General features: G+C 39.9%; 1 protein-coding gene across 1 annotated transcript in view; it reads right to left on the bottom strand.

Annotated features, from left to right (window-relative positions):
• The window catches only part of PALMD (palmdelphin), a 50,503-nt gene extending 39,333 nt beyond the window's left edge, over positions 1 to 11,170 (bottom strand). The window contains exon 1 of the mRNA XM_042953014.1: positions 10,673 to 11,170. Coding sequence (XP_042808948.1) covers positions 10,673 to 10,717 — 45 coding nt within the window. The 5' untranslated portion in view covers positions 10,718 to 11,170. The remainder of the gene's footprint in view (positions 1 to 10,672) is intronic.
• Positions 11,171 to 13,909: the final 2,739 nt, after the last annotated feature.

The following is a 13,909-nucleotide window of genomic DNA, read 5'->3' as shown; positions in this document are numbered from 1 at the left end:
GGTGCATTTTATTCCATTCTTTCCTCAGTATACTCAAACCACAGATGCACACCCTTACACAAACACGCATGTGCAAACCACACGAGGGGGCCCACACACACAGATTTGTGTTCCACCTTTTGCACCTAATATTGGGTCATGATCATTTCTCATGAAATTAAATTTTATTAATAAAAATATTAAATTTTATTCAGAATATCACAAGTTGCTTAATCATCCTCCTTTTTTTCTGCCCCTTAGGCTGTTTTGAATTTTTTGGTATTATAAGTAGTTGTGTGATGTAGTTCCTTGTACGTAAAATTTGGACCACTTTTCTCTGATTATTTCCTCAAGATAGGTTCCTAAAAATTAGTTACCTAGGGGTATGGATGTTATAAAAATTCTTGATATAGAGGTGCCTGGGTGGCTTATTGAGTTCAAGCCCCACATAGGCTGTCTGCTGTCAGCACAGAGCCTGCTTCTGATGCTCTGTCCCCCTCTCTCTCTGCCCCTCTCCACCTCGCACTTGTGTGCATGCTCTCTCTCCCTCTCTCTCTCTCTCTCAAAAATAGACAAACATTGAAAAAATTCTTCATACAAATAGCTAAAAAGACTTCAATGAAAAGTTGTTTTAACTTATATTTCTACTAACAGTATCCATCACCTCACCCTTACTACTTTTATGAATATTGCAAGTAAGAGATCCTTTAGCAATTTGAATAGAGCAAATAGCATCTCACTTTGATGTCTTAATGAGATTTCCGAGATTAGTGTGGTCAAATATTATTCATAATTTTCTTGGCCATTTGTATTAATTACTTTTTAAATTGCCTGTTTATGATGTCTACCCATTTTTCTGTGAAACCTATTATTTATTCACTTACCAATGTGCAAAAGGTCTTTGACTTAGGGATAGCAACTTTTTTTTGTCATGTTAGTTGTAAATAATTTTCTTGTTTGTCTTTAAATTTTATTTATGGTGTTTTTAGAAGTACTAAAAGTTTTTGTTCTCTATTGCCTTGATGTATTTGATATCTTTATCATCTGAGGTGCAGTAATTATTTGTCTATATTTTCTTCCAGTTTCCTAAAGATTTTTTAAAAAGCCTCTTTAAAATAGCTGAATTGATTTGGTTAAAATAAATTAGGAAGAACCTAATTTTTTCTCCAAATTTTTGGCTAACCTGAAGCTTTATCAAAGAATTTCTTTTCTATTGATTTGCTTTTTAAAAATTTATTAATTTTATCATTTACTATCATTTACTATCATGACTTTCATCATTTACTAATTTTTTCATGTACATTAGAGTGTGATTCTAGGTTATTTGCATAGTTTCTTTAATTATTGTTTTTGGTATTAATATTACGTAGTTTAGATAATGTGCTGATGAGGTAAATTACCATTTTATTGGGTAAGTTTTTTTATTGCTCTTGTCTAAGATGTCTTAATTAGTAGCAGTAGTTTTTTATTCCAGTTGGACTTTGGAGTTATTTTGTTAATTTCCAACAGGAACAAAATTGAAAACCCAACTAATTCCTTATCCCTCTTTACTCCCCATCCAACCAACCAGCCAAACAAATAAAAAACCATATACTCTGATAGAACTTTAAACGTTGCTTCTAATAGTAATTATCATTATCCAGAGATAATTAGAGATCAGTATTGTTATATATGATTTATATCTGCAAAATATATTATAGCTCATATAAAACTGGAGTTTTTGTACATATTTAGTAATCTGACTTATTTTTCAATATATCATGGACATAATGATGTGCCATATCATTAAAGTCTTCTAAATTGTTTATAATGGTTGCATATTATTCCATTATATATAATATATACATATATATTATTTTTATATGTATATACATACATATACATTTATGTACTATATTTACTCAGCTAATTCCTTAAAAAATTTTTTTTTTCTAATGTCCATTTATTTGTGAGAGACAGAGGGTATGAGTGGGGGAAGGGCAGAGAGAGAGGGAGACACAGAATTCGAAGCCCGACGTGGAGCTTGAGCCAATGAACCGCGAGATCATGACCTGAGCCAAATTCAGATGCTTAACTGACTGAGCCACCCAGGCGCCTCTATTTTCAGCTTTTAACAGTTTTTTGTTTTTGTAGCTATTAGGAATGGGATATTTCTTGTATTACATTTCTGAGTAATTCTTGTTTTTTAGAAAGCTATTGATTTTTGTATATTCATTGTATATCTGACTACTGAACTTTTAAGTTAGTACTTATTCTTAACTTTGCAGACACTGAAGCTGAGGACTAGAGGGTTTATTAATTTTCCCAAGTCACATGGTTGGTCTAGTGTTGGAACTGGCATTGAACCTAATTTTCTAGAACTCCAAAAATGATGCTTTTTATACCACTCCTTATCACTTCCAAAATTTGTCAGTAGAAATACAATTCCCCAAACAAGTGATGTCATAGCACTAAGCATTCTGCACAGGTCAGAGTGTTCTGTTCAGCTCTGAACACCAAATTTAAGAGTGACACTGACATTTCAAAGAGTGTCTAGAATGAGCCCGTGATATGAACAATGATTGAAATCAAGAAAATGAAGCCATATGGCTTCAGTGACTGGAGTCATGAGGATTGGATGAGAGTTTAAGGAAACTAGATTCTAGCACAGTATGTCACAACTCTTAACACAGAGGGCTCTTCTCGAATGGTAGAGTGTATTGGGGGAGGTATTGATACACCTGATATTGGAGGTGTTTGAGGAGAAGCTGGGTGAGCATCTTTGGAGCATGGCATAGCGAGGATGAGAATGTGGACATTCTCTGAGTTTTCTTCTGTTAGAATGAGAAATCTCTAGGTTTTCTCCTGGTTCTATGCTTCTCTCTGCATCCAGTTCTGAAATACCCTAACTTTTAAGTTATCCATGGGAATTGGATGTGGTTATCACTACTCCTTATGGGGTGAATTAAAAGCACACATTTTCTAAACCTCATTTTATTTAGTAACTTTAGTCTTCTTTTCTAGCCTGGCAACAAATTCTGACAGATCTCTAAATAAGAACTCAGTTTGTGGTCTACTCATTTATTCCTTTGTCCTTTCTTGTTTGTTCTAATGAATAGTGACAAAACAAGGGTAAACAAAAAACACAAATCAAGCCCCCTTCCCCCTCCCCACCCCCAATAATCAAAGGGCAATGGTAAACTTGGTTGTTGTTTTCAGTGAAAAAACATTTTTTCAGCTTGATGGCGTTCATTCATTCATTTACTCATTCACGATGGTTGCTGGTTTCGCTCCAGTTAGTGCTGAGCGCAGTGCTGGGGAGCTGTGTGAGATGCAGTGGTGTCCCTGCCTTAAGAAATCCTGGCTAGAGGGGGGCCTGGGTGGCTCGGTAGGTTAAGCGGCTGACTCTTGATTTCAGCTCAGGTCATGATCTCACAGTCCGGGGTTCGAGCCCCACATTGGGCTTTTGCTGACAGCTCAGAGCCTGGAGCCTGATTCTGTGTCTCCCTCTCTCTCTGCCCCTCCCCTGCTCATGCTCTGTGTCTCTCTGTCTCTCAAAAATGAATAAACGTTAAAAAATTAAAAAGGGGCGCCTGGGTGGCTTAGGTTAAGTATCTGACTTTGGCTCAGGTCATGATTTTGTGGTTTGTGAGTTCGAGCCCCAGGTCGGGCTCTGTGCTGACAGCTCAGAGCCTGAAACCTGCTTTGGATTCTGTGTCTCCCCCTGTCTCTGCCCCTCGCATGCTCATGCTCTGTCTCTCAATAATAAATAAATGTTAAAAAAATTTAAAAACAAATAAAAAATAATTCCTGGCTGGAGGGAAGAGACTGGTGTAATGGAAGTGGGATGGGGAGAAGGTAACAAAGGCTTAGAGTACAGGATGCTCTGGGAAATGATGCTGTCCCAGCCCTGTTGATCAATTACAAATGCATCTGAAACTGCATCACATTTTTTCTGCTTGTACTCCCGGCGAACTGAGGAAAGCAGAGGAGACTGTCAGGGCTGCAGGACTGCTTAGGGTTAGAAATGTGGTTAAGTGAAAAATGTGGTTAAGTGAAGCAGAACCTCCATAGACTCTTCTCTTTGCTCCCCTTCAAACTCTATTGAGAGGGAACCACAGAGGAAGTTCTAAATGGGGTGAGGTTTGTGGTTTTGATGTTTCTTAGAATTAATTGTGATGCTGTGGTCAAAGACTCTGACAAGCAGAAGAATGGACTCAAGTTGTGCTATTTCACTAATCCCTTAACTTTTCATGGTCTTAGGTTTTCCGCCTACAAAATGGGGATGATGACACCTGCTTTTGCAAATACTCCTAGGATGTTTGGACAAATGAGATATAGATATGAAAGCTTTATTTTTATTTCTTGTAAAGCCTAAGCACCATGTAAGAATAGATGCTGTTATTATTGTTACTAATCTTGGAATTCTTTCACTTATGAGATGTCCTCTATGTTGTAGATCTGTGAGTATAGGTTGATTCTGAGCAGCAGTTGTAGCTCATTTTCATATGTTGCATCCCCTCTATCAATCATAGATGCAATTATACTTTGAAAACTTGGTGCTTAGGACAGGAACCAGTTTCGATTTCCATTCAGAGCTTCAGAGAATAACCTGGTTCTATGTCTCTAATGGCTTGACTGAGTCCACTCTGTCACTGGAGTTTTATGAAAAAACAAACAAACAAAAACAAAAACAAACAAACAAAAAATCCAAAAAAACCCCAAACAACCTGTGAAGTACAGATCTTACTTAACCTGCTCCTATGGTGTCTTAGGAAAGTAGACATCCTACAGGGTTCCTGATGAGGGAACTCGTTGAGGCAGTAACTTTTCAGGGACCCTCTTCCCAAAAGGCACCAGTGTCATCGAAATAAGTGAAAATATTTGGACTTTATTTTAAGAGAAACTAGGTAGTTTGAGACTGGAGATGAGGAAGTAGAAACCCTGTTTGACTTTCAGCCAGAACTATGCTGCACTTGTTTACGGTCTAGTTAGACTTCAGTGCTTACTTAGCCTCTGTTTTTTATTGATCACAGTTTTCTAAAGAAGCAGCTTTTGTTTTTTACCATCCAGTAATATTAAGAAAGTTCTCGGGGATCCTTGTCAGTAGAGGTCTTTGCAAGGTAGCATTATCATTCTGTAGCACACTGGAAAAACCTCACCCTGTTATCAAAAAGCAGTTTCCTTAATAACTATCAAAGTTATTATACCTCATCACATGCTCTCCTTTGTGGGTGGGCTATTATGTTTGGCAAAGAAATATGGCACAGCACATATTGTTTGAAGAAACCTTTCCCTCTCTGGAAGAAACATGCAATTTCAGTATGGCACCATGGAAAATTGTGCAGGGTTTTGTTGTTGTTGTTGTTGTTTGAATATTCTAGCACAGGACTTCTTTATATAGGAGATTCTTCCATTTCCACGTACCATTGTTAGGTGAATGTCTTTAGATGTTCATGACAAATTAGAAGTTCTTCCTGTAACTTTGTTTTAACCATGAGATACTTTGGCACAATGTATTTTAGCCATTATTATTTTAGAAAGTCCTTAGAACTCTAAATAGTTCAGTGATCCCAGTACACATGAAGGTATACCTTCAGCAAAGATCCAGGCTGCTTGCTCTCATTTTCACTCTCCCTGACAGAATGAAGAGGGAAAAAAATGTGTATGGCTGGCCCAGGAGGCTGGTTTCTTGGGCAAGTGACCTGTCCAGACATACTTGGCACCATGCTGGGAAGGGCCCAGCACTTCATTTAACACTGTGCTGACACCATCTGGATATTTTGAATGCTTTTTGAACAAGGGTCCCCAGATTTTCACTGTGTACTGGCCCCACAAATTATGTAGCAGGTCCCGCTTTGAGGCCATTAACTGTCTTATTAACTGCTAGAAGGTCCCAGATATTGACAAAAAGGAAACAAGATGAGGGGCAGTGTCCACTGGCGGGCCACACACACTAGAGAAACAACTAGAACCTGCCAGGACCTGTGTTTGTTATTGTTTTAATATTGGTCTTTGTATTGGGTAGATTTCTGTTTTATGCAAAAAATTTTCTGCCTCCCAAATTCCTATGTTTACAAGTCCAGAAAAAATGCTTTGGGAGTGGAAAGAAATAGGGAGTGGACCTGGGGAAATGTGAGAGCTCCTTATTATTTTGCGTCACGAGCAGCTTTGGCCGGCAAATCTGGCACTGTTGCTCAAATTCCAGTGTCAGGACTTTTCATGGCTCCCTTCCAAATGGAGTCAATCCTAGGCAGGTGCTTGTTGTGATTATTCCTGTTGTCTAAATTTTGACAGAGCTCACCTCCTTCACACCTGTGCTTAAATGTCACCCTCTCCGTGAGGCCCATGTGCTAGTGCCCCTGCGATCTGCAACTCACTCCTAGTGCCCTTATTTCACTTCCTTTCATTTAAATGCATAAGGCGTGGCACACAGTAGGTGCTCAATAACCATTAATTGAATCAAGGAATGAGAGAATGAGCTGATTGCCCACATTCCTAGCAGTTAAAGATAAGCCTTGATGAGGATAAAAATGTGAGCTTTATTCTTATTCCCTTTCTCCCATTGAGGTCTGTTCTCCAAAAGATTGATTGATTCTAGTTCTCCGAATTCTTCAGGGCTCAGCCCCCAAACAGTGCTATTTTTATGATCTCTAGCCAGTTTAACATCTAGGAGTTTTCCAGTCTGAGTGTCCCCATGTTATTTAGGAACAGAATTTTCTAAGGTCATAGTAGGAATGGAGATAAGATAATGCGTTCCTCGCAGAGGAGGATGTCAAGAGCATATTACTAATTGTAAGGGGATCTTTCTGTTTCTGTGGGGAGTTCACCTGGGTCTTTTCACTGGTTTCACTGTGGGCCAAGTTTCCTTCCAGAGAGGAGCTGTGTGGGGGATAACAGTCAGTCCTTCATCCCACTCTTCCTGAGAATGCTGGAGATATTGGTGTCATCCATTCCAGCATATTTTTTTTTATTTTTACTTTTTTTATTTTTGAGGGAGAGAAAGAGAGAGAGAGACAGAGAGAGAGAGAGAGAGAGAGAGAGAGAGAGGAATCCCAAGAGGAGCCTGAGTGGGGTTCAATTCTACGACCCTGAGATCTGGGATCATGACCTGAGTGGAAATCAAGAGTCAGATGCTCAACCGACTAAGCCACCCAGGTGCCCCCATCCCAGCAATATTAAAAGTGAATTTCAAATTACTAGTCTATTTCAATAGCTCTATGTATAAAAATCAGGTAGTTGTTAAAATATGTACTAACTTGAAAAGAGCCTCAAGAGACTTACCAATCAAAGTAATACCTAATCAATTTGAAGTAGTCTTATTTTTGAGTTGTAGCTGAAAACTGAACTCTTTGGCTAAGAGATACTTCTACCATTAATTCAGTAAAGGAAGAGTTGGTACATGGAGAAAGTAATGAAGGAAAAATGTGACAGTGTGCAAAATAGAATCCATATTTGGTATACCTGAACTGATATACTGTCCTTTAACAATCGTTTCTGTGTACTTTCATCATTTTTTCTTTATTCTCTAAGTCTTTGAGAAGACTTCTGACAATCTAAATTCAGTATACTGATGTGAGAAATGAATGGCACTATTACAGTAAATGAGTTTTCAGTCTGAGAGCCTACATGCCACATTCCATCTATCTACTGTGTTTAATCTGTTTTTTTTTTTTTTTTTTTTTTAGAGAAACTAGAAGACTGGCCCTTGGTTCTGTCAAGTTATAGGCATATAAATTTGTTTTTTCAACTCCCTATAGTAGAAATAATGACTTCTTAGACACCCCAAACCAGGTGGAATGAATAAAACAGTGAAGATCATCTCATTTCACAGCCAGGAAATGGAGGAACAAATTTTAATATAAAAATCAAATAGATCAGAGAGTGTAAAAAAGTTTTTTGCGGGGTGCCTGGGTGGCTCTGTTGGTTAAACATCCTACATGGGCTCAGGTCATGATCTCGTGGTTCATGGGTTCAAGCCCTGCTTCAGGCTCTGTGCTAACAGTTGGGACCTTGGAACCTGCTTCAGATTCTGTGTCTCCCTCCCTCTCTGCCCCTCCCCTGCTCTCTCTCTCTCTCAAAAATAAACAAACGTTAAAAAAAATGTAATAAAAAGTTTTTTTTCTTTTCTAACAAAGTCTGTGAGTTGCTGTGTTTGCATACCCTGGAATAGTCTTATGATTTTGTTTCTGAAGTATACAAACATTGTTTCAGTGTAAGGAAATAGGAGGAAAACAGTTAAAATGAGAAGACTGTGTTTGAGCTCCAGTTTAGGTCAGAGATTTGGAAGATTTTAAGTACTTCCAAAAGTGAAACAGCCCCAGCAAATTCTCTGGATGCTGTATGTTTTCATTTTCCTGGAGGATGGGGAAGCTCTGAGGTGGCTTCCTGGTAAGGCAAGGGTGGATAAAGCTGGCATCTTCCAGGGCTTCTAGGAGGCAGATGAGTGGATGTGTTGTTTCCATGGACACACCACTGCTCCATTTTCCCCTCTAGGTTGTGACAAATGTGACTGGGTTTAGCCTGGTAAGGTGGAGGCTAGTGTGAATTTATTCCCGTGAACTGTTTTTTTCCGGTTCTCCCCCCTACAACTTCATGTAAACAAATTACTTCCAAGGTAGAATTACTTTGTGATCTTGGGGCACCTGGGTGGCTCCGTCAGTTAAGCATCTGACTCTTGTTTTTGGCTGAGGTCATGATCTCTCAGTTTGTAGGTTTGAGCCCTGCATTGTGCTCTGCACTGATAGTGCAGGGGATTCTCTCTATCCCCCTCTTTCTGCCCCTCCCCAGCTCTTGTACTCTGTCTCTGTACTCTTATTTCAAAAGAAATAAGAAGAAAGAATTACTTTGTAATCTTACTTTGGAGATTTGCTTAATTCTTATAATGGGATATGTTCAGGCCAAATGGAGTAATTAAAAAGTAGGAGTGTGTGTGTGTGTGTGTGTGTGTGTGTGTGTGTGTGTGTGTTTTAATCATCAGAAAAAGGAAACACCAATACATTCAGGAACTACTTACTCTCTTGTCTGCTTGTAAGGCATTATGCCTCTATTTGCATTCTGAGCCCTCAGTGAAAATTCCTAGTCTTCCTGAATAATTGTGTGCAGTCGTATCTTTAGAACATGTACTGCTTCAGTGGGCATTATAAGGGGCACTGGAGGTAATAAGGGCTGAAAGAAGGGTGTGCTACAATTCAAAAAAGGAAAATACACAAGGGGCTACTTGTGTATTTCATTGGCTACATGATATAGTTTAGTAAATTAGGAGGTAGAAGCAAAGGCTGAGCCTGTGCCCACACAACTCACACAGTGTAATAAAGTAACCTTTAGACAACAGCTGTAATGCACAAAGCCCATGCCAAAAACAACAGAACAGGGCCCAGTTCCTGTCCCTTAAAGCCTGACAGCTGAAATAGTGGCTGAGCTTAACGACAAAAAAAAAAAAAAAAAAAAAAAAAAAAAAAAAGAACAAAACAAAACAAACAATGATCCAAACCAAAGTTTTCTGACGAAAGGAAAGTGTACTAATTAGAAGTTAGACATTTCAAAAGCATCGTCTTATGGAAGAGTGCCAGCCTTATTGGTGGACTTCTGGACTTCTGGTTCCTTACTATTGGCTGAGAAAATGTTTCAACGTATTGAATCCTTTCTGGGTGGAACTGAGACATTGTAACCATTTAATAAAAATTCTAAATTTGGGGTAACATTATTATTTATGCTATGGGAATTGGAAGAGCAAAGAATAATATCCTCCTACCTACCTTGATTTTGCATCGATTTTTTAAAAGTACTCATTTCTTCCTGACAGCTAACTTCAGTGGCAGAAAATGCTGAGAAATTGGAATGTGGATTTCCAAGTTGTTAAAAAATTCTGTCACAAATTATAGCTAATCATAAATGACTGTGCCACAGATTTACAGGTTACTGCCAAATACAGGATCTTATAAAATTAAAAAAAAAAAAAGCTGGGTCATTTAAGGAAAGTAGTTTATTTCTTGCTTTGATTCTTTCCCAGAACAGACATAAGAAATGCACTATTTTCCTTCCCGGTATTAACAAGATATTTTCCAAATCCATTGCCTTGCATACAACTGCATTCCTTCAGGAGCTTGTTCAGTTTGTGACTCTGCTGAAAACTGATATCAAAGAATTAACCTGATACGTGCTTTTACCTACTTTTCTCTTGTTTAATGCTTAGTTTAAGTACAGCGACATTCGTTTTCATCCTGTGAGACTTTTCTGGAACATACTACCACACTACAAATAAAAAGTTTTAAGTTGTTTGTTTTATTTCTTTCTCTCTTCCCTTTCAAAAGAGTTTAATTTTTTTGGTGTATTAACCATTTAAAAAAGTTTCTAAGTTGGGGACCTGCTTTTTGATCTAATGTCTGGCAAACACCAACTGAGAGAAAACCTGTATTTTTAAGGCACATAGAAGGTGAATGTCAGTGAACTGAGCTGCCTTCATAGCTTCTGACTGCTGCTAACCACATAGGCACAGTTTTTGCGACGATAAAGAACATTGCCCTGCACTCAGGTTCCGAAGCCCAAGAATTATAGAGGGTCACAAGGGTTAAGAGAGCGACAGAGGCATGTCCATGAAGGATGACAGTTCTGTTTTTCCACTTACAGGGGCTCAGCGGCAGGGGCACTAGCAATGTGTCTGCTGTTCCCCTAAGCAACCACCTCCATGAGTTATAACTGTACGCAGACTTACTGTGATGGCCTGAAGTCTTTCCTTCACCAGCTCAGCTTCTTCCATTCTAGAAGTCAAGGGCAGGCAGACGGCGCAGGAAGTCCAAAGCTACCATAAAGCAGGAGCCTCCTTGGGGAGAGGAGAGGGGTGACAGAGGAGAAGCTCTTTGCACCAGTGGAGGAAGGCAGAAATCCCCGGCTCGGCAGGAGCGTCTCTGAGCAGATGTACAGATCAGGCCAGACAGACACATGTAATGAGAGTGTGCCGGGAAGGCAGACCCTGAGGCTGCTGGCGAGAGCTGACTGACAAGTTTGAACGGCAGCCGCACCAGCCCTTTTCCTTCAGGAGCTGCCAGCTCTTTGTTGTAATGTGCACAGTTAGCAAGTCACATTTTCTTATTAACTGTTCCTTACCCAACTCGTTATTTTCCAGGAGTGGCACAGGAAGGCCCATGAGCTGAGTGTTTAATCAGCCTCTGCTCTAGCAACACACAGCCATCTCTGTGTGGGTCTGTGTGTGTTTGTACAGAGTTTACCTGCACCCTCCTCCAGAGTTTACAAAGACAGAGCCTCACCTTACTTGCCTAGGCCACTTGCTTGCCTTTCTTCCTCTGATTGGCTTCAGATAATAATAATAAATTCTGCAGTCATTTTAGAACTTAATATACTGGGAAACTGACATCACATCATCCTTCCTTCTCCCTCCTTCTCCTGCTTTAGCAAACTTTGGAATCTTTAGGTCATGGAGAAATCAAAGGTGTTAACGGGACTCTTGGCCCACCAGCAGTGTTCAGTGAGATTTGAACGTCAAGTACCGCCCTTGGTTATTTCTTGTCATGGATTTCCATGGGATGCTGTTCTTTCTTGGACCTTATTCAGAAATGACACTCTCAGCTTTCAGGAAGGTGCCCATTTTGACCTCACCAGTTGTGCAAGAGAAAGGAGGGAGCCCTTGAAAGTGTGACCAGACATTCTGTAACTCATGCAGTCCGAAAAAATCGTGTGGGTGTTCCCTTGCCCTTTAGAAAAAGAACGTCAAGTCCAGCGAAACTCTTAGCAGAGGCTGGAAGCTTTACAATTGACTTTGTTCTCTTTCCCCTGTGATTCCTGTGATTAAATTTTGATGTAGTAAACCCTAATTATCATCTACCTCATTGTTACGTGTTTGGATGCTATCAAGTACCTTCATATCAACATTCAGCTGAACAGGTTAAAAAGACTAGCCAAATAGTGAACATACGGTTTAGTGTCCTTTGTGTTGTTGATTGTAATAATTAATAGCTAATATTTATTGAGTACTGTCTATAGACAAATGCTTCACATACTGTATGTCTTACAAGGTGCTGGAAGATAGATGCTATTATCTCCATTTTAAAAATGAGGAAACTGAGGCTCAGAGATGTAATTTGTCATAGCTATGAATGGAAAAACCAGAATGGGCTGGCTGACTTTATAATACCCGTTCACCAGAGCCTACCCAAGGAAGCAGGGCAAGGTGAGACACAGGCTGAAGGTTATATCAGTCTTTATGAGAAAGACTTGGAGCTCCATCCATCCTCCTCCTCCCTCTGGCTCCCAGAGCACTTACAGCTGGATACAGACCCCTTCGGCAGATCTCCGTGGGAAGCTCTGGAGTAACTTAGTGGCCCTAGAGAGAAAATACTTTTCCATATTGTCATTTGGAGCTACCCAGCCACAGAGCCCTAGGTGAAACCCACCAATTTCAAGAGTCTGAAATCATACTCGAGAATAGTTTGTCCTTGTTTATACATACTCAAGTGAGACATTTTGGAAAGCTAGAGAATTGGAAAATTGATTAGGCATGGGCCAACTTTGGTTACTATTTGATGGATATTCAAGTTAAAAAAAGTCAAACCTTCAAACCTTTTGTTTTTGTTTATATGTCGGTCCTTGCTGAAATTAAATCCAAGAGAACAGTAGTGATAAATATCTCAGTCAAAATTGCATGTTTGCTGCCCAGAACGGATGGGCGGTCATCCAATTATTAGTCTGGATCTTTTCCTAAAAACAATTTACTGCTCAAATCTCATTTCTGCTCTGGGAGAGCCCAAAGGTTTTCTAGTGTAGGGGAGGATTTGATAAAATAAGACCAAGGAATTTAGGAGGGAGCAGAGTTGTGACAATTGATTTCTATCGTGATGTGTTTATTCATTTATTTAGCTGGTAATTGCTAATATTTTTAGAGCATTTGCTATTCATTAATTCTGCACATATTTATTGAGCACCTATGATGTGTCAGGCACTGTGCTAGGTGTTTGGGATACAAGGATGAGCAAAATTTCAGCTCTCTGGAACTTCTCTTCTGGTAGGCAATGAAAGATAATAAGCAAACAGAATAGGTGAGAAGGTGATTACGTTAGTTGGATTCCTTGAGAAACAATTGGCAAGATGGGTTAAAAGTAATGGATTTTATTAGGAGAATGGCTGTATGAGAGAAGATGGGGGAGGTAGGCAGAGAGGGCTGGAGCTGGCAAAGCCTGGGAGACTGGTTAGACTGGGGTGCAAGTCTGACTCCAGTGAGGGACAGACAAAAAGAAAGTTGAGTGGAAACAGCCTGATCTGCAGTGCAGCCTAAGTCAGACTGGAAAGGCCATCAGAAAGTCCTGGAGCCAAAGTCAGCTACCAGAGAGGGCCTGTGTCTCCCAGAAACGAGACTGTTTTAGCATTCCTGCCGTACTCAGCCATTAGCTGGGAGTAGCTCCTGAGAGGCATGGTCTTGACGCAAACGTAAGGCTGGATTTCAGGGTGCAACAGCTGGGACCCTTTGTCAGTTATGCTCCTGTAGTTGGATGTCTGGGAGGTACATTTTTATGACAGCCATGGTGATAAGTGCAATGGAAAGAAAATAGAGCAAGGGAGAAGAATAAAGTTTGCTAATGAGTAGAAGGTTGCAATTTGGAATTTAGAATGAGTAGGGAGCATTTGAACAAGGCCTCCAAGGAGGGGTGGGAGTCATCCATGAGGATGCCAGTGGGGAGAACATATCCAGGGAAGTCTGTGCAAAAGCCCTAAGGTGAACTATACCTAGCAGAACTATACCTTTTAGGAGGCCCCAGGGCCACTGTGGTTTGTGTTTGGAAATGTAACAGGTTCAATCCACACAGGGTCCCATAGAACACTGTAAGGACTCTGCTTTTATCCTGTGTGAGGTGAGAAGCCAGGAGATATTTTGAACTGAGAAGTGACGTGACCTAGCATATTTTGTAAGGATGGAAGCAGTGATACTAGGTAGGATGCT

This window comes from Panthera leo, chromosome C1, assembly GCF_018350215.1.
Source record: "Panthera leo isolate Ple1 chromosome C1, P.leo_Ple1_pat1.1, whole genome shotgun sequence".
In the NCBI taxonomy this organism is placed as follows: domain Eukaryota; kingdom Metazoa; phylum Chordata; class Mammalia; order Carnivora; family Felidae; genus Panthera; species Panthera leo.
Note: the sequence above shows the minus strand (reverse complement) of the source record. Positions and strands in the feature narration are given on the sequence as shown.